Source organism: Calypte anna, chromosome 1 (assembly GCF_003957555.1).
Source record: "Calypte anna isolate BGI_N300 chromosome 1, bCalAnn1_v1.p, whole genome shotgun sequence".
Classification (NCBI taxonomy): Eukaryota; Metazoa; Chordata; class Aves; order Apodiformes; family Trochilidae; genus Calypte; species Calypte anna.
The window spans coordinates 37,736,130-37,763,863 of NC_044244.1; the positions used below are offsets into that span (position 1 = coordinate 37,736,130).

At 43.9% G+C, this 27,734-nt stretch overlaps 1 protein-coding gene across 1 annotated transcript in view; it reads left to right on the forward strand.

Moving 5' to 3' along the window:
- LOC103538133 (potassium voltage-gated channel subfamily KQT member 1) overlaps nt 1–26,521 on the forward strand; it is a 471,128-nt gene extending 444,607 nt beyond the window's left edge. Inside the window, exon 17 of the mRNA XM_030444254.1 lies at nt 26,366–26,521. Within this exon, the coding sequence (XP_030300114.1) occupies nt 26,366–26,521 (156 nt within the window). The remainder of the gene's footprint in view (nt 1–26,365) is intronic.
- The last annotated feature ends 1,213 nt before the right edge of the window (nt 26,522–27,734 follow it).

Below are 27,734 nucleotides of genomic sequence, written 5' to 3' on the forward strand. Positions count from 1 at the left end.
GTGACACAACACATGCCCTGCTCACCCACAGCTCATCTCTGCTTACTCAGTCACCCCCTCCCTGAAAGTGGGAGCTAAGAATTTCCAGTTCCAGTGAAATAACACCAAGTCCCCCTGCTAAGATCTCACTGGCAAATAACACCCATCCTCCTTTTCTCCTTACTTTGTTCTTCTGCTTCTCCTTTCTTCTTCCTCCTCCTCTTTCCTCCTCAGCTATCAGATGCTGATGCTTTTCACACTGGAAGGCAGCATAGGGATAAAGTGCTTGTGAGTTTCAGCAGGCAGCGTGTCACAAATCATCTATCCCAACAGATTATAACTCCACTGGACTCATCCAGCCACCAGGCACTTTCTCAATCTGCCTGTATATGTATACGTGGGAATGTGAATTTCCTGATAGCTGCCTGCCCAGAGGCAGATGCCCTCTAGTATCCTAATCCTCAATGGCGTTATTCTAATGGGATAATACAGAAGCCTGATGAATCTGCATCTTCCCCACTGGAGCAACTTAAACTGCCAGTTGAATTCCTGAGACACTCTGAGTGCTTTTCAGGTGAAAAACATGTTTTCAAAGTCTCCCAGTCCACATACACAGAAAATCCCCTGGCCACCGGGAGAGTTGCTCAGAGCACTGCAAATTCATCCCCTTGCAGGAAACATGTTTTGTTTTGGTTTGGTTTGGGTTTGTTTTGTTTTTTCTTGCTGGGGGAGGGGAAAGGGGAAGTGTGTGTTGTGGTCAGGATTAACCCTGCCCACTCTGCCCCAGGCTCTGCTGGCCGGCAGGGTTGGCAGGTCCCTTGGGCTGTGCATGCACCCTGCCTCCCAGAGCTGTTCTGGATTGTCCTCCTCTCCTGTTCCCCACAATCTCTCCCCTCACTGCTGTGCAGCAGCCAGACAGATCATCTGACTCTCAGAAATGCTCCTTTTCAGGGAATGGGACAGTGCTTTCCCAAGCCATGTTGCATCTGTGCTTCTCCCTCTTCCCAGCCAGCACAGGCAGGGATGTCAGGGCATGGCTGCTTGCCTGCTGCTGGTGATTTGCTTTTAACCAAAAATCTTTTTTTAACCTGCCAGTTTTAACAAAGAAGCTGCCCTGTGGTAGTTACAATACCCACACCCTTTCCCTGCCTTTTAGTTTGAAAAAGGAAAGGTGTTTTCAGAAAAGGGTATATACTGCAGACTGAGATGGACGATTGCTGCTTGCGGTTACTCCATTTCTGTTCTTATGGTCTCCTAAGTGCAAAAGATTAAGCAGGGAATTGCTCTGGGGAAAAAAAAAACAAAAACACAGTAAATAGTATAGCACATACGACTGTTCAGTGTCATTAGCACAGACAAATTCATCTCACAGTTGAAGGTATCTTTTTCTGCAGCTGGAATCACTGATGGGCTAAGATGAAACTGAGCCTCTTCTCCCAGTGTTTGCCTCCCCACACCTCCCAGGTTTCTTTGTTTTAATACGAAGGTTCAGATGAGTCAAAGTTAATATTTGCCCAGTACTTCCACTTTGTGAAGTGCCCTTATAAAGCACATAAGTATGATAATTAAAAGGCGGCATGGTCTTGCCTTGTTTGAACACCACATGACCTCTCACTAGGAGGGTGGGAGAAGCAAGGTGACAGCTGGGGATATTTCTTGATTTCCTAGGGATTTCTATGTACTCTGTCATTTTTAACTTTTTTTTTCACAAGCTATACATTTATTTCATCCCTTCACATTCTATCTACCATATTTTTTCTTCTCCACCATCCCTTAAATATACCAGTAAACACTGGGTCAGTTGCAAAGCTATTGGGAAAGGTGGAAACTACATAACTGACTAGTTAATGGTCTCCATGGGGTTTAGGTGTACCCTGGGGAAAGCTGTTTTTTCTGCTTAGAAAGCTGGTGAGCAGAGATGCAATTTCAGATTTTCAGAGACATTCAATTTCCTCCGGGAGGAAATGGCCAGTAGGAAACCAGGAGAGATGAGTTCTTGCTTGAATTTAATCATCGAGGAAACCATATTCCATCACTGGCATTCGCGGGGCTGTTTGTTTTTTTTTCTCATCTCCTCAGCACTGAGTAAGCCCTGCTTTGTGGGCAGCCTCCTCACATTGGATTTGTTTTCTTTTGGCAGTCCCGATCCCGCTGGCTGACTAAGGAGCCTGGGCCCCTTTATTTGTACTAAAATGGCAGAAGGGGGGAAAGGGAGGGGAGGAGAATTTGCATCAATGGTAAATCCCTATAAACCCTCCCTAATACTTGCTTTGCTATTCTTGCCTTACTCACATTGTCCTGAAAAACCTTATGGTGGGCGGGAGTGGGGGAACACAGAACCGAACCCCAAAAGAGCTGCTGGGCTTTAGAAAGCCCTGAGCAAAGCAGGCTTTGCAAAGCCACTATCCCTGAGCCCTGCCTGCTCCCACAGGTAGCTGCCAGACATTTTAGCTGAGCCTGGGAGATGGCCGGGCAGCTCAGAGGAGCTGGCAGAGCTGCAAGTGCTAAACGCCCCCTTCACACATATTTTTGTTACAGGACCCAGTCCTTTCAGTCAGGTCTGAACCCATTCACTGGAGCTCAGTGCCCAGCAGAATCAGGCCTATCTTTTAAAAAGCAATGGGTTTTGCCAGTGTTTCATGGTGAGCATATAAAGAGAATAAAAAGGAAAATCCTGCAGTGGGGTGAAATGCAAAGAGAGACTTATTACCATAACGTGTAGTAACGAGTTTTTGAGGGGTTTTGATTTTTGTTTTGAACGTTGAAGAAATAGACTGAACAAGCTGTTTACCACATGAAACAAAGCCGGACTGGGATATTTTCAGGCCACTAAACTTGGATTTCAGACAGCCAACTTGGATTGACATATTGGATGAGCTACAGCCGATTGGCATGGAGAAGTGAGCAAAATATGCATCTGTCCTGTTGCCAACTTAGGCTAGGCTGCCGTTTTGTTTGGTGTCTAGAGAGCTGGTTTTCGTAATTAAACCAGCCTTCAAACCCTTTTTAAATAAAGCTGAAGAAAAGAGGAACTGAAAGGGATTCCTCTCTAGCGTATGCACACTGCTCTAGCAACTCTTGCACTGTTTTCTGTGCAGTCCCTGAAAATGTTTCCTTTTTTTTTTTTTCTTTTTTTTTAATACTTCCCTAGTAATACACACACACACACACACAAACCCCAGCATGCACTGATGTGCAACACCACCACGGATCAGGGGCAGAGAAGAGCCCTCCCGCTGGGCTGAGCTGGGGAAAGCATCCATCTGCTCTTCCCAAGGGAGGATTGCCCCCAGAATTGCTGAAGTTCCCCCCAAATAGTTTAGCAGCAACAGGTCACTCTATCTGCACACAAAACTACTGAGAGCATTGCATCCAAACGAGCTGAATAGAGTACAAAAAACCCTGTTCTGCCTCAGGAAAGAGCTAGAGGGGTGGTGGTGGGTTGTTTGGGGTTTTTTCCCTCTGTTTTGGGGTTTACTCCCTCCCCCTGCCTTCCAGAATCAGAGCTTGCAGTGACTTTGATTATATTCACCCAGCGGAGTATGAGTTGAATCCTAAACATTATTCATGTTCTAGAGAACACAGGTCAGGGGTGGAAGGGATTAAGCTGCATTCAACATTCTGTTGGGAAAATAAAAATGTCATTTTAAATGGTGAAGAAAAGTGTGAAAATTGTAGCCAGTTGCACTATTAAACCAGGCAAATGAGAGAACAATATATCTAGGTGCCACAAGCATTAAAAGCATGAGTGGAAAGGCAGGGCAAGTAATTTGATCCTGCACCCATTGAGATGGGTGGGAGGTTGGGCAGACCCCCAGCAGTCACCCTGAGGTGTCCAAAGATGCCTCTCCTACCTTGTAAAAGGTGGCAAGAGGCCAAGAGTTGTTGCCTGTTTAAAAAGTGTGCAAATCTAGTGTAATTGCACCCTTCGTCATGCCATGTTGTTGGTTTAAGCCACAGATGCTTGAGATTCAGGCTCTTATTTGCAGTTGGTGCTGAGCTGATTTTTTTTAAATGGCAATCACGAATGGGACAGCAAAGTGGGGAGGGGTCCTTTCTTTTTATGAATTTTCTATTCGTTTTCTTCCTTTTAAATAAAACCTAGAAACAAACTTTTTAATGCCTTAGGAAAGTCTTTGGTCAAACTAAACACACTTTCAGTAAGAGGTTTTAAAATAAACAAAGGCTGGAAACTTAGGGTGTTAACTGCACTTGTTTTTTAAAAGGAAAGCATAAAATTCTCAATACCTTTTACTAAGAACAGCTCAGTAAGCAGTATAATTCAGTCAAAACCATTTACAGGAAAAAATTTCAACCCTTCTATTATTTTAGTATTGCATGTCCAGGGGTGGGTAATTTACCATTTCAGATGACTAGCACACATGAAAAAAAAATCTCTCAGCAAAATTAAATTTCATTAAGTTCCTTGCAAAGACTTTATTTGCATAGGAAATGGCTTTCTGAAAAATCACTGTCTGAGCTTCTCCATGGTGTTGATTTCCCAGGAATTCGATCACGAGGAATGCAGGTTTGACTCACTGAGGATGAAATACAGTAAAAATAATTTTTGAGGGTCAGCATGCACAGCAATTTGCAAAACGACGTGCTCTGCCCTGGGAGCTGGGATTTGCTTCGTGCTCTTTACAAAAGCTCTCTGCTCTGCCTACAGTGACCACCACAAAACCACTTTCACACCAAGCAGTTTGTCTGCCCAGCAATTCCTCTGCCTTTACCTTACTTTGGTGTGGGTGAGCATTGGAAAAGGGCTTGCCCCCTTTGCTTTCATAGATTTTGCAATGCTGCTTTCTCAGTACGCTGTAATTTTCCTGCTGGCGTGCTTCCACCTTAGGGTTTTTTTTTTTCTTCACTCCCTGCTCACACAGATCTCCTGCCAAACTCCAGCTCCTATCTCAACAGCCCGGGCTTCCTACTGCTGCAGCAAAATGGCAGCACCCTTTGTGACAGATGACAGAAACATTTGCATTGAAGAGGATGACAGGGCAGCTACGGCAGAGGAGCTTTGCAAAAATAACAACTCATCAGATTTTTGGCAGCCATTCAAGTAAGCGCTGCCCCCTTGTCAGAGCTGGGGTTTTCTGAAATCTTCTCACTTCTGAAGTGAGATGGGCTGCAGCCTCGTGGAGGACATTGTTTCTATTGGAGCACAGCCTTTAAGTGACGGGGTTTGAATCTTGGGACTGCCAGTATTTTGTCTGGGACATATTTAGAGCAAATTGTGTTGGGTGTTGGCTCAAAAGCTCAGCATGAGCAAAGCAGCTGTGGGGACAGATCCTGCTCAGTGGCCAGGCCACCTGTGCTGAGAACAGCCTTCCTGTGGGCTTGCCCTCTGCATCTGCACTGGAGCTTGCTTACACCCAGTTACAGCAGTGCAGAAGTCCAAACAGCCATCTGTCATCAGCACGTCCAGCTCTGGAGGAATGAGGACCAGGACCAATGTCTGTGGGGAGCAGTCAGAAGGTCAACAGGCAGCCTGTGGTGGCACGGGGGTGCTACAGAGTTAGCCTAGGAACCAGTTATGGTTCCTCCAGCAGCTCTGCAAAGTCACATGCAAGCACCAGCCTCCATATGATGTTTCATAACTTGTGTGTATTGGCAAAACAGCATTTGTACTGTGGCCCTGGGAACTGAGGTGCTCCCCTGATGACTCGTGGGAGCGTCAGGGGGAAGTTGAGGGAGTGTGAGAAGTAGTGGAAAGGACCTGCATACTTTCTGGCTGGGGAATTATCAGCATTGAAGTGACCATTTTGGTCATCTTGAGGAAGCAGACACACTGCTAGCCTGCGTGAAGGGCAAATATGGACAATAAATTGTCTCAGCTTGGATGGCAAGGCTGTGTGAGAAGAGGGAAGTGTCCTTAGAACATCATCTGCATTAAATCCTAAACTGACATCAAAGAAAATTTGCCAAAATGCTTGTCCTTGTCCTCCTAGAGAGACTGTGTTTCCCCAGGCAGGATCACTCTTCAGCAGGGAGTCTTTCTGTACATCCCTGGCTGTGGCTGATGGATTTTTCAGCCACCGCTTGACCTCATGACTGTCTAGGAGATTTGAAGCATCTGCAGCTGACCTTCCTAATGAAGGTCTAAATTAGAGCCAGAAGTTATTCCTGCATTTGGCTCCTTGTCTTTGAATCCTCACTCAGTTTGCATTTGTCCCTGCCTGCCAGTGACTCAGAGTGGGGAACAGAGCAGAGCTGCTCCCCTCCAGCTGTCCCTCGGCCACTGCTCCTCAATCAGCCCTTTGTCACTGGGCTGGGGCAGCAGAGTGAGCAGGGCAAGAGGTGGGAGCAGAGAGAAGAAAAGAGGGAGAGGGGAAAAAAAAACAGGTGCCCAGCCATGGGTGCTGCAGGAAAGCTGTCTGCCTTAGGCTTCCCAGAATGGCTGCTGCCATAAGCTTTGCTCAGCTCCTCTGCTATGGGCATAAATGCAGCTTGGCCATTATTTTCCTCATCAGCCTGGCAGAAGCTAAGTCAGTGAAGGCACTGCAGTTTTGGTGAACCATACATTTCTACTCAGAGAGCTACAAGTATCTACTCAGATATCTACTGGGATAGCTAGAAGTTGAGATTCCCCCAGTGGCACAGTAAATGTTGTGGAAGCTTCAGTCGCACGGAGATGTATGGAGAAGGGCTTTATTTTCTGCTTTTGCCTGTGGCACAAGAAGGACATGTCCCACCACTTCAGCTCCTCTGCTTTACAGTATTACAACCATGGGATTAGAAGACTGGATCCCTTCACAGATAAACCATAAATTGTCCCTACCCCTGAATCTCTCATTGCTTCAGAGGAAGATATATCCCTACTTTAAAAAATTGTGGAAATAAACTATTGTGTCATGTTTGCGGTGAGCACAGTAGAAATTAATGGACTCATAGACTTTTAAGAAATAGGTATTAGGTTTTTTTCACGAGATACACTTATGCTCACTTTTGGTGTGCTTGGTGGGATGTGCAAATAGAAGCTTCTGTGTGCACAACAGCTGTCTGCATTGGGAACACTACTAAACATTTGGCTCACAGATCAGTTTATGCATAAAATGTCCCAGAGATAACACATTTCACATAGTAGGGACCATTTATGTTCCCTCAGCAGTCCTTTGGCTGGCATACTTGAAAATACCAGGCATCTCAGAATCAATAACACCTTTTGGCACTAAAAAGTCCCCAACCCAACCAAAACTCTTTTCTTTGATGAGCAGTTGGACAACTATAAACTTGTGGGAAATGTTTTGAAGTCTTGCCAGGAACAGATAGTTTTTCTTTACTGACTGATCTCTTTGATATTGTATTGGGATCTCAAGAACTTTTTTCTCTGGAGGGCTCTGAGAAAAATAGGTCTTGTTCTTGGACTCTCACAATATGTCCTGCAGCGATTAAAATAAAACTTGTTTATAATCTATTGCTTCCTGCATTGAGGAGGCTTGCAGAGTCTGCCAGAGAACACTGTACTTTGTTGCTATTGCCACCGTGTATTTTTTTTACATAGCAATTTCACCTAAGGCCAGGCAGCAGAATCAATAGCTATGTTAATGACAAATTATTTAGAGACTTATCTCAGGATTAACTCATTCCTGTACACAGGACTGGTTCTCACTAGCAACATATGAGATATGCTGGTTGTTGAACAAAAAATATTTTACTTCTCTGATTTTCATGAAAATTGTACTTTTCCCCTACATGCAAACCCCAAAAAATAGAACTACTCAGTTTCAGAAATCTGAAGCAAATCAGCTGATGGTAGCAGACAGCAAACTTGTTTGCATGCTCAATGGTCTATTATCTGAAAGGATAACAAGACCAGTCGAAACCCATTAGATGAATCAGCAATATGAAATCAGCTTTGCTAGAACCAGCAACAAAGCAGCAATTCACAACAGATCAGTGTGGACTGTGGATGTGCCCAGAGGCTTTGAATCTAAGTAAATAACAGCAGCTGTAAAATAATGTTTTTTAATTAAAAATGCCCCATTTTTCCCAACACGCCAGCATATCCACCTTCATTTTTCCCCTTTCTGTCAACGAGTGGTCCTGGAATCTATTTTGGATAGTCTGAACCATAACCCTTAAAATCCCTAAATGACTGCTCCCATCTGTATGACTACCCTTCACTTGAAAGGGCTAGAAATTGCAAATGAATTAATTTGCAGGATGAGCTTGATGCAGAAAAATGTTGTTTACTTTATTATGTTTTGAGCAGCCCATGGTTACCCCCTGCTTTGAAAAAAAAGCAAAAGCCATATGACACCAGAAAAAAAATTTAAAGACCTTTTAGGAACTTCTGAAATTAACCTGATGAACCCAACTCTTGCCACAGGCAAGGTAAACAGGCTGACCCTATGACTTACACATAGCTTTGCTTTGCTTGTAAGTGGGGGATCACTGGCATCAGGAGTTTTGACAAGAAAACTGAAGCTCTGTTTGCTCACACAAGAGCTCTCTTCAAAAGTGAAGGACAAAATAAAATAGCAGAAGTAATCAGGATAGTGAGGGCATTTCCATTTTAATCTACATATCTGCCCAAGTCACTTTGACTGTCTTTACAGCAGAATTTGTCTGGGCATGGCATTCTCAAGTCTAAACCTCTGAAGTCTTAAACTGGGTTTTACCTATGGTAATGCCAACAACAGGGCTACATTAGGTGAAGGGCTTTTCTGTGAGGGCACATCCCACAGACTTGAGCATTGTACTTAGATATTTTCCGAGTTATTGTGGGATACTTGCCTTTTTTCCCTTGGCCTGCCTGCAGAAGAGCAATACAAGAGAAAGCTCTAGTTTGACATGTCCTTCCTTGTAGCAGGTAGCCCCTTGTTCAAGCAATTTGCTTTCATACATCTCTCTGGGCATGAGCACTGGATATGAGATGATTTGGCTAGAGGCCACTTCAGATCTACCTTGTCACCTTTATAAGGCAATGTTGAGCCTTACCTAGCAGCTCATTCAGGCAGAGACATGGATGAGCAAAAATACTTGACATAGATTTTACAAGCTGTGGACACACGGTGCTTACTCATTCTGGACCAGAACAGCAAGCACAAAGCAGTAGGACTGTATCAGCCTGCACCCTTGGGTTGGTCACCTGTGGCTCTACAAGTGTGGGAAGCATGCCTTAACCCTTTGGCCCCAGGACACCCCAGTTGAGGAAGGTATCACCTCCCTACAGGCTGCCATTGCCCGTGACAATATGACTATCCCAGAGCATCTGTGGTTGGTGGCTAAGTTGTCTGGTGCTGGCAATCAGCCTGCTCCTCTGTAGTCATGATGACCTATGAAGCAACTATTGCTATAGTTTTATTGGCAGGATGCATTGCTGAATTAACAGCAGGAATAAAAGGAATGACATTCCTGATGTTTACTGGGGCAGCTGCCGGCACTAGTGTGTCCAACATTTGTCTTCCACCAGCTCACAAAGTATGTGTAAAACAGAAAGGACAACACCAGTTCATTATTGCATGCCTAACCCTAGCCCCAGTAGAGATCCACAGACATCCATAACGCAGGGTTCTCTGGTAAATAGCAGGATTTCAGGGTATCCTGACATTTATTCACTCATGCAGGGAAAGACTTATCTCTCCTCTAAGCTCTAACTGTCTACATCTGTTCCTGGTCTGTAATTGTCCTGATTCCTGAAGCCACACCTTGAACTAAGACTCAGGTTTAACTGGGCCCTAAAGAGAGGTGTGAATTATACCTGTGTAAATTGATGCATGGAGCAGATAAATTGCAAGACAGCTATAGACTGTGCATTCAGCCAGCTGAAAACATCATGTTCCTCCCCAATGCCTCTTTTGGGATCTACCCTGCCTTTGGTGTACAGAGGTTATTGCTACGTGCTACACACTGTATCTGCTGTGGCGAGGGAGGGAGAACTTTCAGCAGCAATGAGCTCAGTGTCATGATGGTTTTCAGGCCTAGTGCAGGTATCTGGCAAGTGCACTGCTTGCTGCAGGGACCCATTCAAGAGAAAAAGAGAAGTTCAGGGTGATTTTTTCTTTCCTCTGCTTTCTTTGAGCAGTGCTATTCACCTGTGACTATTGCAGTCACAAAGCTTTGTTTAAAGTTGCATCTTCCCATCCTTTCCTTCCTCCCAAGCAGCCAGCCCACAGTAAGCAGGCACTTAATTCAGAACCAATACCAGTGTGTCCAGCCCAGATCCCACCATATGGAGAAGAGACTGGGAAGAAAACACTCAAAGCATTACCCGAGGTGTCAACAGAACCTTTCCTTAGGGCTGTAATGATGAGGAAACAGAGGTGGGTTGCTCTCTGTGCTCACTTTTAAGGTGTGGGTGGGCACAGGGCCCAGGCAGAGCTGGCTACAGACCCCACTTGCATCCCCATCTCCTTTTCATGACTTGGTGAACAATGCACACCAGATCTTCAAATGTCTTAAGCTGCAGCCTTGTATAGCTATTTTTCAACACACAAACATTCTCGTTTTCCTCCTTCTTGTGTTTTTGTTATGTTCTTCACATTGGCTTTCCATTATTAATGTCCTTTCGTTATACTGGTAATAGCTAGGTTCCTTCCCTGCAGATGTATTTTTCTCCTCTCCCCAGAGGGTTTGTGGGCATGCAAGGCAGGGAGCAGAGCAGTGAGAAGTACAGCCTTCATAAATCAGAAGGCTGAACAAACTTTTCCCAAGGTAAAAGCAATGCCTCAGTTGCTGTTTCATGTAAAATAGATATTTTATCCTGTAGGAGTTCGTTTCATACACTGGAGCTGCCTTCAGGAATGAATCTTCCCGTTGAATATAAAGCCCACCTAACTGATGAGAAAAGAGGAATTTTTTTTAAAAAATGCATTTCATCATGTAATGTTTACATTTTCTTTACATTGTTATGGGCTTACTGACTATTTGGCAGCTGAAACTTTTTAATAGTTTTGGTTTTCTTTTTTTTTTTTTTTTTTTCTTTTTTTTTTTTTGAAAGCTAAAGGGATCCTGTCAGATTTAAGAGGGCCAGAAATTGACCTACTCTCTGTATTTGCCAAGTCCATGTAATTCCTTGCGCAGAGTATTTTCATAAACGAATGCCTCAGGAAGGTTGTTTTAAAAGGAAAAAATGTTGGGCAGGAGCCCAGCACCCACCGATAACAAACACGAACAGCTCAGCAGAGGGGTGAGCAGCCCCTTGGTGAGAAACCTCAGGGCAGCTACAAGGCGATGAGTAACCCCCACCATTGGCCATACTTTGGCAGTCAGAAGCCATGAGTCAGCCCGCCCTCCCCCCCCTTTTCTAAATTACAAGGGGGAGGTTGGCTTAAGAGTCCTTAGGCTTTAAAAATAATAATACATGTGGTGGTTTTGTTTTTGCCTGCCTTTCTGCTGTTTGGACCCCTGACTAGAAGTTCTGCTCATGTTTTCCCATATCTCTCACTAGCCCTGTGGTCCAGCACGAAGTTACATCATTTTTTTAACTGCAACCTGAGGTTCTCATCTAATCATTTCACTCCAGGAGCTGGGGATTAACAAACAATAAATATCACAAGACTGGCAAGGAGCTCTAAGAGCTCGCACTGGTGATTGCTGCAATAACAAACTTGGATGTTTATGCAGTGCAGAAAATAGACGCAGTGAGAAAACAAGCTTCAGTTTCAAGATATAAATCTTCCCAGTTGTGAGAAATAGCTTCAGAGGGCTGTTTGTTTTAATTAATAGCTGCAGAATGGTGAATAATTGGGATAAAATAACTGATCCAAACCCTCACCTAAATCCTAGAAGAAAAAAAAAAAAAGAGACCCAGGCATTACAATTGTGTTTTAAGATACAAAATTTCAAGCTAGCTTGTGGCTAAGCATTTTCAAGTAGGAATTTATAAGCTAGACTCCTGAACCCAATTTGAAAGAAGTAACTGTCCTGATTTTAAACCTGGCCATTCATTTAAGTTCCTATTTATAGATTTAGGAAATCTTACTCAAAGCTTCATTTCTAAAAAATATACCTTGGCCTCTTTCATAACTATATTTTTATATTCATATATAGATATATACATAGCAAGAAAGATATATGCATCTCTAAAATTCCTGGCTTCAGACTTTGACTTGGCAGTGAAAAGAATGCGTGAGGAGGTTTATGAAAAATAAATCTTTGCATTCCTCCAGCACCTTTCACCTGAGTATCTCAAATCAGTTTACATCAAGGAAGGATTATGCCATATAGGGGAATATTTTGAGCCCTGTTCAACCCTAGAGGAAGCTGCAGCACAGAGCAATCTGCTGATTTGTCCTAGGTTGTCACGGTGCACACGATGGCTCTTCTGACCTGACCTAAGATAGCAAATGCCATCTGTCTCCTCTCTTCCCCTGCTGCTGGTCTCCCCATCCACCCTGGGGGCTGCCAATCCCACTGCCACCCCCCACCACCTCCATTTCTCTGCTCATTTCCCACACCCCATCTACCTCCAAATTTTGGAAAATGGTGCCCTAGCCCCGAGGAGTCGAAAGGGTAAAAAGCAGACACAGTTTTATGCGTGGGTGACAAAGACGCTAAGAAAAAGCGGTTGTCCGCCAACACCCCCCTAAACGCTTTGCTTATGTGTTTTATGTCTTTCTCTCATTCTTTATCTATTTTGTTTATTTAGATTATAAACTCTTCAGGCTGGGGATCCTGACTCTTTCTCCTGCCTTTACAACACCTACCACAGCGCGGCCCTGAAGCTGGTTGGAGCTCCGCGCAGCTACCACAGTACAAACAATAATAAATAAAACCAGGACTGTGAAGAGATTATAATTAGAGCTGTGCAAAACTCAGCAGTTTTGGTTTGCATCGGTTCCTCCCTGCTGAGTCTACACTGTGTTTTGGATTTGTATGCAAAAAACTTAAAGCAAAACTCCCGAAGTGCCAAGTGTGGCCTGGTCAGGGCTCAAAATCATGCACAAACCAGGGTGTTTTTAATGGTTCCTCCCTTAAATTATAAATCTGCCAAGGCTCAGTCCAGGTTTACTGAAAGGTTCTTGAACCTTTGCAGATTTTGGGGGCCAGCCAAGTTTTCAGTTTCATTACAAAAGTCTCTCTCAGCTCTGCTTAACATACTAATTGCCCTTCCGTGCTGACCTGTGGCTAACAAGAGGATTTAATCCTCCCTGGCTGCCCGTGCAGATCCACTTCTGAGTGCCATGGCCGGCTTTAAAATCATATTTCAGATTGCCACATTTCACCCACGGTGCCTGAATGCCAGGGGCAACCAGAACCACATCTGAAATCCTGTGCTGAGGAGTTTTCTCTGCCCCGGGGTGTAGCACCATGGCCACCTTCAGCTGGGCAATCCTTCACCCTGCTCATCCATCAGGAGGGAAAGGATGAGCAGGAGGCTGGCGTGGGGGAGGCATGGCTGGAATGGATGTATAAGGGATGGATAAGGTTTGTGTGCATGCTCCCTGCTCCCCTGCACCTCTCTTGTAAGGGCTGGGATAGGGGTGAAGGGCACCAGCTCCAAAATAATGATGATGCTTATGTGGTGGTGAGTGGTGAGTGGGGTAACAGCATGCACCAGGGTATCAAAATGAACATGAATGAACATGCCCATAATAGAGCTCAGCACAGTGCTAGCCAGGGTCTGGTGCCCCTTCTAGAGCATCCAGCATTTCATGAGAGTAGAGATCTCCTGGCTTGCAGGTCTACCAGACTTCTTCCCAGGCTGTGCAAGCAAGGCTGTCTCCTGAGGCTCCTGTGCAGTCCTTTTGTGCAAGACCATGTGCATGCTAAATCACAAGTGCTTGAACTAGAGGTGGCAGGAGATTCGAAATTGAAATGTTTCTTTCCTGGCAAAACTTGCATGACCTACTGTATTGCATAAAATCATATTGATTTTGGTGAACTTTTTAGTTTAGAACAATAATTCACACAAATTGAGGCTTTGAATGGAGGTATTTCGGTGTTTTTAAAGATGAAAAGTTGTGTGGGCATGTATTTCACGGTGATTTTGTTTTCTGCAAATGATTAGCAAATAATAAAAGGGAAAAATCAGATTTCATGGCAAAGAAATTATTTGCTTCTACCCAGGTTTGGCAAAGGCTGGAGTTCTGGAGGCTTTTTTTTTATAATTTTAATCTTTTTTGCAGAGTAAAAAAATCACTTTCTTATTTACAATAATTAAGCCTTAGCTCAAATTCCTAGGGAAAAAAAAAATTTAAAAAAAAAAGCAGTTTCAGCTGGCTGTGCCAGCAGTAAGGGAAAGCAAGGTGAAAAACCCCATTTTCTTTGGTGGGCCACACGGTGCCTCAGCTGCAGCACCCTGCTCACATAGGGCTTTTGCTTTTCCCTCTGTTCCTGTGTAACCTGGAATCAGTAAAGAGGCTTTTAAGCACAGAGGAGGGCGCATTCATGGCCCTGGGATCCAGGCTGGAGGCAGCTCTCAGATGTAAGGAGTCTTTGCTGTGCTGCACAGCTCTCTTGGACTTGCTCCAGAGCCTTGCCAAGGCTGGAGTGTGGACCTGTGTGACACAGGGAGGACAGGAAGATTCAGCAGGGGTGAGCAAGCCCATGCTTTTCAGTATCAGCAGGGCTTAAACATGCTCTTTCATCCTGTTTCATGGTTGGGCATGCAATGAAGGAAGCCAAGCACAGTGGTTGGGCAACCAAAACCAGTGTCTCAATGTCATGGATTCTTGGTGATGGTAATTTCTTGGTTTACATTATACAGGTGCAGAATGGCCAGCACCCAGTCACAGCCAGGATTTCTTCTTCACATCAAAATATAATATAAAAGTAAAAGATTTATAAAGTATTAATTAGGAAAGTGTTAGGGATTTCATTTTCCTTCTTACTGATAACTCGTTGGAGTTAAACCAGCTTGATTTAAAAACACAGCAGAACAACAAAGAAACCAGGTATTTTTAAATACAACTTAGACTTATTGTAGATTATATTGAGTCAGCCAATCAAAGCCACAGTTCATGGTGAGTAAAGAGAATATAAGAGCAAACAGATGTGAAGCTAAGCAATTAAATCTGTGGGGTTCTGAGTAGTCACTACAGGTATCTATTTTATTATTGAATCTTAGCTTATTGACCTGAAAAAGATCTGTTGTTTTGTTGGGTTATTTTCCCACAGCAGAAAATTGCCTAAAAACCTCCATGGCTTCCTTGTTCTACTTATAGAACCTCAAAAAAGCCTGTAACCCAAAAAATCTTAATTAAACTGCTGCACCACATTAAATTATTTCACTAAATGCTGGGACAGTGAAATCTCACCAGGCCATTCTCATATTCCTACACCTCAATGTTCATGTTGATACATGTCCCTTTTTATTACTGTGCTTTTTCTCTGCAATGATATGTGTAAAAAAGAGACATGCAAGAGAAAAATGAGTGTTTCTCTGAACAAGATGTATAATATTCTTTTCCCCAGCAGTATTCCCTGCAGTATAAGGCTAAAGAGCTACAAGAGTGATAGTAGGTATATCCGACAGGGCTTTTTGTTTTTTTCTCCTTAATTAGCAGAGCAGTGCCTTGCAACAGAAAAATGAAGCAGGTTTCTGCTGACTTAGCATATGCTTCACGAGGAAGAAATCTATCTGGCAATTATGGCTTTGTGTCTCTTGCCCTGTCTCCTGTTGTTTGTATAAGACACCAGTACTTCTGCCACGGGCTTCTTCATACAGCTGTCCTGTCAATGCCAGCTTTCATAGGTAATCCATCTAGCTCAGCAGAGTTCAAATAAGACACCTCCCTTTCTTTACTTTAATTAATGCTTTATTTGAGTCTCCCCTGGGGATGTAGTCATGCTGATTTTTCAAATTTCTCTGTTCTTTTTCAAGCACAAAAGAAATGGAAAATCCACCATTCAGATTCTGGATTTGGAAAATCTGCTTTACTGAGTCTTCTCAGTCAGTGCTTTAAAAGCCTGTGGACATCTCTTTAGCTACGGAACACACTATGTGACTAATTCTCTAACTTGGGAAGGAGAAGAAAAGGCAAATCCAGTCAAATTCATTCTCCCTGCAATCTCTTCAGATGGTCTACTACTGTAGCTATAGCCACATGCAAGGATTTATGCTGTCACAGCCCATGTATTGCTCAGACCCTCCCAGGTGCTGAGCAATCTCAGCTCAAGTCACGAACTGTTTCTTGCTGTGTAGTTGCTTTTCCTGCACAGATTGTGCCTTGTGGCTTTTGCTGATCCATACCAAATGCTGTGGCTTGGTACGACTGAACAGACAGACAGACAGACAGGCACCCTCAGCATCAGGTCACTGTGGCTGCAAAACTGGACCAGACGTTACTAAGTCCATCCAGGTGCTGTGACTTTTACAAGAATTCATAAAAAAATCTCTATGTGGCAGTGGCGTATACACAAAGCAAGCTTGTAAAATCCATCAAATGACAGATAAGCAAGACAGGCTAAAACCAAAGGGTTCAGCATGTTTGAATCAGTAGGGATCAAGAACTGCTACACCCTCAATCAGCACTGTCTGATAATATTCTACTTGCTTTGAGTTTCTGTGTTTTAATGAGCAAACAATGGTGTTTTGTAATCCTCATTATTTAAATACATAATACCACTTTCTTGCTTCTGGAGCTTCTTCCTCAAATTGCATTGTGTGTGTTAAGCAAGGCTTGTGACAAACCTTCAAAGAGTATGAAAGCTTTCAGTGAACTTGCCACATAAAGGTGACTTTAGAGGCTTGTCCCATGCCAGATAGAGAAGAAATAAGGGCAGAAATTTTTGCTTACCCTCTTCAACAGCTTTTAGCACAGAAGTAAAAGTATGATATTCCAAGACCCTTATAAGTTAGCTCCTATCAAGCTTGCTTCATCACTTTCACTGAAATAGAGCAGGTCAAAGTGAGTGTCTCGGCACAGTTTTCTCTGGAACAATGGAAGGCACTTTGAAGGCTTGATTTCCTGACAACAGCACAAACTTCCACACAGCCTAGCCCTCAGTTTTGCTACAGGGTTTGGCTAAAGCATTATGACAATTCTTTCTTACATCTGAAAAGACACTGGCCTTCCAGTGACACCTGCTGACCTCTAGACAATCATCCTATGCTTCTGCATCAATTTTTTTTCCTGGCATGACCACCATGCCACACTTCCAGCCTTGCTTTTCTGTGCCCATTTCAATCCCCACAGAGCCAGCTGTGGGAAAGACAAAGGAGCACCCACATTTTCTCTTCTCTTCTCTTCTCTTCTCTTCTCTTCTCTTCTCTTCTCTTCTCTTCTCTTCTCTTCTCTTCTCTTCTCTTCTCTTCTCTTCTCTTCTCTTCTCTTCTCTTCTCTTCTCCTGTCCTTTTCTAACAGGGACTGATCTTCCTGTTTTCCTTTACAACTTGCTTCTTTCCTACAGCCAACACTTCAGTCAACATTTTAGATTACTCTTATCTTCCATAGGTCTACGTCTTCTGTTTTGTACCAAATCTCAGACCTACACTGCTTCATCTGATTTTGTGTCAAACAATGGCAGATTGTTTGATTTATGTGGTTAACAAAAATTGATGAGGCTCAGCCAGAAAGTGACTCATCCTCAATGGAAGAAGGCTGACCTGGGAAGTAGACTGGATCTTAGGTCTATGAAGTCCTGGTCTAGTCCTACAAGAACTTCCTGGAACTTTTCTAGTAACTACACGTCTGCCTATCTAGAACACCATCACCATAATGCCTGTGCTCCTCCCAGTAATAACACTCCCTCTGTCCCCCTCCCTTTGCCTTTCTTGCAAATCTATAAGAAAAGATGGACTGATAATATGGATTAAATCTATGTGCTTGTGTCTATGAAGGGCAGCTGTGTATCAATAGTTGTGATAAGGCATATAAATGTTACCATGCCACAGAGCATCAGCTGTGCTAACTGGATGCTTGTTAAGCTAGATGTCAGGTCAGTAGACTTGGATTAAGTGGATTTGCTCGCTGATTTCAGTATCCATAAGTAATCCTTGCAACTAAACTGAAAGAGGCAAACCAGCTGCAGCACAACCTGAAGTGTCCTCTTCATTACTAGAACTGGTAAAGCCTATTTAGCCATGAGGCTGGTGGAGTCAGATTTTGTTCTCATGAAGGAGGTTTAATAGAGCTCAAAAAAGCAAAGGTAAAGGCAAAACAATCAGAGCATAGAAGGCTTGATACCATCTCTTCAAATGGTTAGGTGAAGCATAAATACTGAGTTCATCACACCCATCTAAAATGCTGAGTTTATCACATCCATCTAGTGCAAGACTAAGGCCACCTCTTTCTCAGTGCTCCTTTGGCAACATATAAATACTCAGTGCTGCGTTTTCTTTTTCTTTTCTCTGTCCAGCATTGTTTAGAGATTTAAAAATTAAGTTAATCAGCATCTTGGGGCGTAAGTCCCAAGCTTGCTTTATTGTGAAATTAAGGTGTGACTCACAGTAGCTGCATACCCACCTTTGAGGCTGGACTGGCTTTGTTATTTTTGTGTTGCATCTTTCCAGGCTGGTTTTGCAGCAGGACTTGTAGCCACACAATCTAATGAGCTGAGAAATGGCAGTGCGTCATCCAGGGTGGGGCTGCAGAGCGATGTCGCAAAGAGATGGCAAGATTACAGGGAGGATCTGAGCAGGATCTGGAGGAGGGTGAAGAATGAAATGTCCTGAAACGACAAAAATAACCATTTATGTATGTAAATCAAGAGAAGGAGTTTTTGCAAAGGCTGATTTACCTGCCGGGGGAAAACTGGGGGGGGTGGGGGAGGAGAAAACAACATTTCAAAGCCCTGGCTGCAGACACACAGGTGCATGTGTATGTAGCTAAAATGAGATGATCTCCCTCAGTAATTCCAGCACAACCAGCAGCCAAGTGCTGCTGCAGGATGGCAGCTGTGGGGAGTTACCATTGTGTCCACTCAACAAGTGGCACCACTTGAATTTCTTCAGCTAGAAACAAGTACTTCTGGGAGCAGTAGAAATTATGCTGCCTGGTTTCCTGTGGCTCTGTATTTTGTGGTTGATTATCCGAGGCTAATAAGGGGCAAGAGTTGAATAAAGCTTTTCCTGTGGTCAGGGCATCCTGTGTGGATTCTCCGGGGTCTAATAATACAGTTCACCTTCCTCTTCTGCCCTTCCTTCAATGAGGCACTAATTTGGATGTCTGTCTTTTGCACAAGTGCAGACTTTCAGAAATCTGTCCAAACTTCTTATCGGTAAGGGCTCTGGAAAATGTATCTGAAGCTGGCCAGCTTACTCTAAAACTGCTGTGGCAACATATTCACAGATACATCACCACCTAAACCTCATTTGCTTAGAAGCCAGGATTTATTTGAAGAAAACAAAAACAACACCTTCCCAAAGCCACACTTCTAACAAAATCTGTGTGCTGACCAGGCCTCCTTTAGAAAACCAGGGCTGAACTCATGAGAATTGCTTAGTTATTAAATGGCATCTTACACCAGAAGCAGCAACCATAGATATGGGTCTTACTGCAGAGGTTCATCAGTGCAACTGGGGCATAGGAAATACAAAAATATAACGCTCACCAAAAGGGTATGGGCAGGAAATGCCCCAGGAACAAAGTACAGAGGGGTAGACCTTTGTGCTTTCATTTAAACAGGAAAGGTAGATGGAAACCAAAACAAATGAAACTATACTTAAAATAATGATTAGTATATTCTAGGCTACCAAAGGTTGTAACACCTGACCTAAGAATGGGTGGGGTTGTTTGGGATAAAGGAAGGGAGGCCTGGAAAATTGTGGACTAATCTGGATAAGTTTCATGGAATGAAAATAAACAACCGATATCTGCTGAAGGGTGCACGGGATAAATCAAAAAAGACAGCCTGGTGCTCTATATATTTTTTGGTGCACATGGAGAATTGGGTCTATCAGAACAGGCTGTCGTGGAAGTGGGCTTTGTGTAGCTTCCACTCATATAGCTGTTTTTCTGACCTTTAAGGCTAATGGCAAAAGCTCCCATTGACTGAAGCTGGTCTTGCTGTGCTATTTGCATCCTGAGCAGACAAACACAAGGAGCTGCACAGCTCAGTGTTGGGGCAGGGAGCACTGGACACTTGCTACATGAATTTGACATCCCACAGTGGGATGTTTCCCTGTGTACGTGCCACCTGACAACCTTGCTTTGGAATACAGCAACGTCTTAGGCATCAGGCCAATTCCAAATCTGTTACAACTCATCCCAAAAACAGACAGTTAATGGGAGTCTGTTCATCAAAGCCCTGTTATTGTTTGTTGTTGTTGTTGTTGTTCTTTTAAGAGGGGAGACAAGCTGATAGTTCTCTACTAATATGAATGCCAGAGTCATCTCATGAAGGATGCAATTATAGATGCCAATTATCATTCCTCAGAGACTTAAAAAATGGTGGTGTAGATATATCTCTGTGTGTATGTGTGTGTGAGCACTTTAGAAGACTCCTAAAGCTTATCCTAAAGGTATAGTCTTGCACATTGTTGACCATTCTGGCTCCAGTCCAACAAAGCACTTAAATATTTGGTGAACTCAGCAAGACTCTTCACATGCTTCAAGCTGACACATCCATAAGCATTTTCTTGGACCAGGCTCACAGAGGCTCCACTAGAGCTACCCCTCACAGAAGAGGTATCTCCTCAAGCTAGTTGTGGTCTTTATGGTTGGCATGGCCATTTGATTCCTCATGGGCAGCTGCCAGCAGGCTAGGTCAACATTCACATTACATGGCCATGTTAAAAAGAAAGAGGAAAAAAAGTGCCTCGGTGTCTTCAGAATTTCACCTCAGTGAAGTTTCTCTAACAAGGGACAAGCAAGGTGAGAAGAAGGCAGTTTTGCATACAGTGCCATAGAGAAAAGATTTCCCCAAATCAGCAGACTCTGGATAGGAATAAATCCACTCAGAGACATGCTAAAAAATAAAGTGATTCCTAAAATAAACAATTCAGACTTCGAACCACACGATAGGCAATTAGAGTGTTGAATAATTAGGTGTAACTGTAGGCAGGGAGAAGCTACAAGACCAGATGTGCCATTAAAGCTAAACATAGGCTTTACAGGACCTAATCAAATCAGTCCACCATCTGGTACAAGAAGAAAAATCGTGTGACAGACCTGGTCAACATGAGAAAATGGCACAAATTTCTGGATAACGAGCTTAAGCTAAATCAATATGTTACACAAGTCAGGAATGGAAGCATCTATAAAATGGATTGCACTAGTTCAAATAAGTTATATCTGATTTTACTAAATTAATACCATTTTTTCCTATGAACTAGACCTTAGGTGACCCATCATGGCTAACAAGCTGCAAATATTCAGAAATAAGTACAAGTAGGTAGGACAGCTCATGGCATACAAAGGTTCACATACACTTGTCATATAAAATCAATCCTACCCCTCAGACAACTCCTTTCCAATCAGCTGGGTTTAGAGCCCTCAAATCAAGTGTTCCTAAGTCAAAGCTGCAGAGAGTGGATTGTGCTTCATTTCAGCTGCCTTGGGAGACAGAAGCTGCAGCAAAGGCTGGGTCTGAGGAAATGGCCTGTGGGGGAGAAGGTTTAGGGGATGGTAAGCCTGTGAGCCCAGAGGTAAGGCCACTGCTAGAGAAGGGATGTTCAGTGGACTGAGCTGAGGACTCTGGTAGTTTGGAAACCCTGGGCTGGGATGTTATATTTGCATGCACTGGGGCAGCTGGCCATGGCAGCTCTGGACCTAAATGTGGTTGACTTTGCAGTGGCAGCTGGAAATTATCACATATCACACTCTGGGAATGCCATTGATCTCTTCCTGTGGCCCACTGTGCTTTGGTGGCACCTGGTCACTCGTGCTTAGGTTTGCAGTTTGTTGTGGGATGAGGGCTGCCTGGATGGGACGGCTCCTGTCAGGGAGAGGAAGCCTGGTTGTCTTGTGGGGCTTCCAGGACTGAAGGACCCATGGTACAGAAGCTCCAATAGCAGGGGATGGAGGTCAGCAAGGCAGAGGCTTTTACAGTCCTCCACCACTGCCACAATACCTTGGACTGTCCTGCAGACACATCTTCACTTGCCCATTTGAGTGAGGCAAATGGAAAGATAAAGTCAATCCAGCTTCTCCAAAGGCAGAATTTAATGTTGCTCTTTGGCACTTTGATTCATAACACAAATTCGGGCTGCCTTCTCGTGCTGCATTGCCAGTATCAGCAGCCAACACATGTTGCAGACAACTGCATGAAGGCTGTATATATATTTTGATGAGTTCATGTCAGATTGCTACAGGCAGGGAGAGAGCAGAGCCTTTAGGAGGTGACAGCAACTACATTTGATTTATGGGGTTTAGCTTTTGATACAAAGGTCCATCTACTTAGCAACAGAAGAGCATACGTTTGGGTTGACTTTGGATTTACTTCAGTACTCCAGCAGACCATCTTCCCCTTCTGCTACTCCTCTGGAAGTAGTTCAAGTCAATGTGTTATGCACATAACTGGTACTGGCTTTCCCAGCCTCCAGAAATCATATTTGAAAAAATAGGCACAACCTGAGGGGGGAGGGTTTTTTTCCGAGTTAAAGTGCAAGGATTTGGGGGAGACCAACTGAGTTTTCCACACATGCATTTTTTTATAGTGTGCATGTGCACAACATGTCAGTCCAGCCTGTGGTTGATCCCCAGCATGATTCAGCTTTCCTCCTCTATGCTGCTGCCATTCCAATGGTCCCATTCTCCACAAGGTATTTCTGCAGCAGGACTAAACCGAGATATTTAGATGCAGGGCTGACACACCAACTTTCACAAACAACGTCTCAAAATCCACCTCCGACAGCACATGGTTACTGAAAGCCAACCTGGTGCTCAAGGTGAAGGGCAAGGACATCCTGCATCCCCCAGGCTGACTGACCCAGTTCCCCTTCACGGTTCTCTGTGACTGAGGCTGCTTGCAAGACATTTTCTTTGTCTAACAGCCCTGCATGTCACCATGGAGTCCAGCCCCTTTTCACAGGGGTATGTTAAAATGAATACACATTTCAACAGCTCTTCAGCTCACCTCACAGCCCCAATAACAACAGTGTAATATTTTAAACTGCTTTTGCAAGTCTCCTTTCTGCAGGACAGTTGAAAGGACATAAAAGCATTTTAACAATTTTATAGATTGTCTCTGGAACGCTTTTGTGATGTGGGAGAACAGGGGTTTTGTTGCCATTTGCCCATGGACAGCTGCCAAACTCACCTGTCTCCACTGAGCCTTGGAGGGGCATATCACATCTCTCTGGAAACCCTGCGGCCAGCCGGGGATGGCTTCTCACTTTACTCAGCTGAAAAACATGTTGCACAATTTAACCCTTTGCCCACGCAAAAAACAGCAACTCGTTCTGCTCGGGTTTAAGGAAGGCAAATAGCTGCAAGATGGTTCTAGAGAAACCTAAAACCAGGACTTTCTTGTGAAAAAAACTTGAGTCTTCTGACCCTACAAGTCACCACCCCACCAGCTGCAGCCAAGCCGTGAAGTTTTCACAACTCTCATTTTGTAACTCCTTAATCACAGTTAATCAGCCTCCAAATTTGACCCCTTTTTTAATTCAACACAATTCAACACAGTACTTAAGAAATTGCTTTTCTGAATAAAGTTTTACCAGTTTAGTTGCATGTTTGAAGTAAGGCATATTTTAGAGCATCTGAAGCCAGAAATGATAGTTTGAGTGTGTGTGTTTAAAATACAAATCTAAGGATTGGACAAGATCTGCCACTGACCACAGCTTCTTATGGGTAACTTAATTTTGCAGGGGCCTGCTTCTAATCTCAAAAATTATCATTAAGCCCTCCCATGTATATGTATAACACAGGAGAACTTAGAAGCTTCATTCGTTAAGGTTTAGGAAATATTTTCAGATCCTTGCTTGGAGGTGTGACACAAGCATAGTGTTATCTACTCCCTTATGTATGAATTTCTCTTTTTTCCTCCCTACAAATGAATATTTACATTCTCCATTTTCCTCCCTCTCTCCTGGAAAACAAAGTGCATAAAATTAAGCCCTATCACATTCTTTCACTGAGTTGGCAAAATACAGAGAAATACAGCAAATTTAAATGATACAGAATATGCAGGTATAGCTTATCTAAGATCAAGCGTGCAGATCAAAATCAACAAAGCCTCACAAAAGAAAGCCCCAGAAAATCTTTCATCTGTCTGATCCCATTTACCTGCCTACACCTCTTTTTACACTACTGTAATATATTAGTTTTGCTTTAGTTTCTGCTCTGCACAACATTTCTGCTTAAGATTCTGTTGAGTCATTACCAGCATCAGCCAAACAGGCTTTTCAAGAATGGAGGAGAAAATAAAAGCTGTGGTTTTAAAATTAATTCCATGCTGCTTAACCCTTAAGCCACTAGTGACTTCCAGACTTAGAAGCAAGCTAATGCTGAGCAGAATATATAGCTGTTGTCCCCAAGATGAGAACATTGACACTGCTTCTGTTGGTGATGACACCGGAGAGATAGACCAGCCACAGCCCCACTGACCACTCTCTCCTAGCAACTCATGAGATACAGAGAAGGCAGAGATGCTACTGGTAATGCAGGGGTCAGGCTGGCCAGGAGGTGGCTGGGCCTCTGCCAGACACAGCTTCTACCAGGGTCCCTTCCCCTCAACCAAATACAGTCAATATCTACTGGCTGTTCATCTGTGGCTCATCCAAAGCCAGGCTTGGCAGCAGCCACCCTGTAGCCAGGGGTCCTGCAGTGAGCAGTCCCTGTCCTCCCATGCCCAGACACCTTGCCCTGACCACCCTGGCCACTTCTAAGGCAGTGCCAGTCATGCACCTGAAAGCACTTGGGCAGAAATTGTAGGGAAGGGCTCTGTTGTCTATCACATGCCATGAATACTACTTCTCTGCTGCCTGAAAACATTGCCTTGGATGCCCCACACCCACACCAGATCAGAGAGAGGGAGAAGGACATTTCTACTGGAAGATGGTAGTCATGAAAGTAGAAATGAAAGAGAGACAAGCAGACCCCTCCCTCCAGGAGATAGGAGAGGGACTGCCCTCCTCATTTCCCCAACAGGTTGTAATAGGAGAGAATAGTAGTTGCCAAAATGGTATAACTTGAACAAGCTTCTGGTATCTTGAGGTTTGAGAGGCCCTCGGGGGAGCCAACACTTGGAGTGAGAAAAGCCAGAGGAGGGGAAAGTGGATAAGGTGATTTTCTTTGCCTTGGTTTTTAAAGAAATCAGCCTGCTAAACTTTCAGCCCGTGCTGCCAGTGGTTATTTCCAGAGTTATCTTTGTGCAGAACAAGGCTGAAATCCTTCTCACTCCCTCTCTTATTCTCTCTGTCTCCCTTCTTAATGAAAGCTCGGTTTAGATCTGATATCACTTTAAAAGGTTTGCTATCAAAGTTTATTAAACCCGCTGGGACAGATCACAGTTTTCAGAGGCTCAGAGTTTCACAGCAGATAACTGTAAATTGAACCATCCAACGTTCTTCAAAATGCTCGTTTTTCTTGGGCTCATCTGTTACACAAAGCTGTACTGTATTCAAGCATCATTAAAAGCCATCCCAGCCCCTTACGTGATGCTGGCCACAGTTTTGCCTTCAGAGCAAACTAGGGCAGTCAGCAGTCCCCAGCTTGTCCCACTTGCTGGTGCCAGGGTGGCCAGGGTGCCATTTTCAGGGAAGGCAATGGGGTAATGCCTGTTTGGGGCTGCCAGATAAAGGGCAGGATTTCAAAAAGCCGCAGGAAGTACGAGAGCAGCGTTCCCCTTAAAAATCCAGATTTGCATTTCTGTGCTTAAAAATAATAATAATAATAATAATTAGAAAAGAATCCCCTGCCTAGGGACTATGCATGAGAAATTTCAGCTGGAAAGCAAAGAAATGAGAAGAGGGATTAGCATGTCAAGCTTCCTATAGAACAGTGGTTGTTCTTCTTAATGAAGTCATTGGTATTATTATGTGGGTTTTAGTAGGCTATCCTCCTAACAATGCATGGGAATAAACACCCTATCTGGTAGGATCTCTGACTGTAACATGTATCACCGAGGCATCTATTTAGAGTGTGAAGGGAGGGGAGCTGTTTCGCTTCCCAAGACAGTAATGGAAAGCATGATGTCCTACCACTAAGGGTGGTGAAGCACTGGGAGAGGTAGTGGGAAAAAACACTCACTGTAAACTGAAGAGTGAAAGAGAGTTTCAGGGCAGATATTTCCAGGATGCATCATCACCAAGAGAAGTCAGCAACCCTGGGAAAAGGCTGAGAGAGAAAATGGCTGACTCAAGTGGTTGAGCCACCAATGTCCTGTCCTCTTGCTGCCACTACTTATGGCTTTACGCTCTTCCCTGTCACTTGACAGTGTCATTTGATCATTCTGGAGCAGTAGGCTGTACAAAACTCAGAGGAGCTGGTGGTTCTCAGATGCCAACACTCCCTGCTGGGCTTTATCCCCTCTTTTGGGCAGTTAATGCTTCTCACCAGGAGCATGTGCAACCATCTGACAGCTCATCTGCTTTCTGATTCCTTAACAGGTCATGCAGATGGATCAGAAGCTAGATGACATCCTGAACACACTTCTGGCTCAGTTCAGGGATCAGCCACAGGCACAGATGTCAAGGCCAGCCACCCCACCTGTCAGAAAACTACAGACGACCTCAGATTCCCCCCCAGTGATCCGGAAAATTTGAAAGCCTGAGGACAGCCACATGCCACCCTCTCATTCTTTCACATCCAGTTATTTTTAAGCCTTGGTGTCTCAGAACTCATCTGTGTCGTGGGCGAAACAAAATAGTCTGTTGTAGTAGATTAAATTCAAGAAAATGAGAAGAAGCAGCAAGAAGAAGCCAGTCACAACCCTAGGAGAGTACATAAGTTTTGCACCTGCTTTATTAGCCACCTCTGCCAACCCACACAGCCACCCCCCTTTGGGCTGACCGCACACGCACAGGGGATACGCATCCCAGGGAGGGGTTGGGATGACCCCGTTCATGGGTGTGGAAGGGGAAAAGGACTGTTTTTTTGGCATTTAATCACTAAGTTTAATGCTCACAGCATGCCCGAGAGGGGGAAAAGCGCCAGGATTTGAACATGAAACAAATGGAAATCAGTGAACAGGAAAATTAAACAGCGTGTTTTGACTTCTACCAAGCAGCGAGGATCATAAGAAGGGCAGATTTATATGCTGGTGTGAATGACAAAGTAAAGACAACAGGCTACTGCTTAAAAATATGGAAGTGCACACAGGCTGGTTGACATATGAAAGGCTGAAGCAAAGGCTTCAGCTAATTAAAGCAAAGGGTTGCAAATGAGATGAGATGCATGTTGGAACAGACAGGCAAAAGAGATAGTATCTGTGTAGGCTTACTGCACAAGAGCACTGTAATAGCTATCAGCTACACTGCTGACTGTTATGCAAAACGTTCTCAAGCTTTTACCTTCATTCAGCTGTCCTTGTTGACTCCAGTGCCCTTATTTTTAATGTAAGAAAATCCGTATGGTAATCAGCTGTAAAATACCTATAAAGCTCGGGTGAAGTCACTGAGTAACAGGGTGCTGCAGGAGAGCTGCAGCTGGCATTGAGAACGGCAGCGTCTCTCAAAGGAAACAAAAATGCACATGCTGTTGATGAAAGCTGATAGCTGTTTCAATAAACTGCTGTATTTAATTTTAAAAGCTAGGGTGTTTTGTTTTTTTCCTTGTAATTTGGTTGTAAATGGAGTGCATATGGTGGCTGATACACTGTCACTGTGAAATGGATCATACCTGGCCCTTCAGAAAAGAGATGATACGACCCTGTTACTACCTATGTAAATAATAAGCCCAGCTAAAAAGGGTGCAGTGTTATTTGCTCAAGTCTTTTTAATATATTTGCATAACCAACCATTTGAATAAGCAGACGTA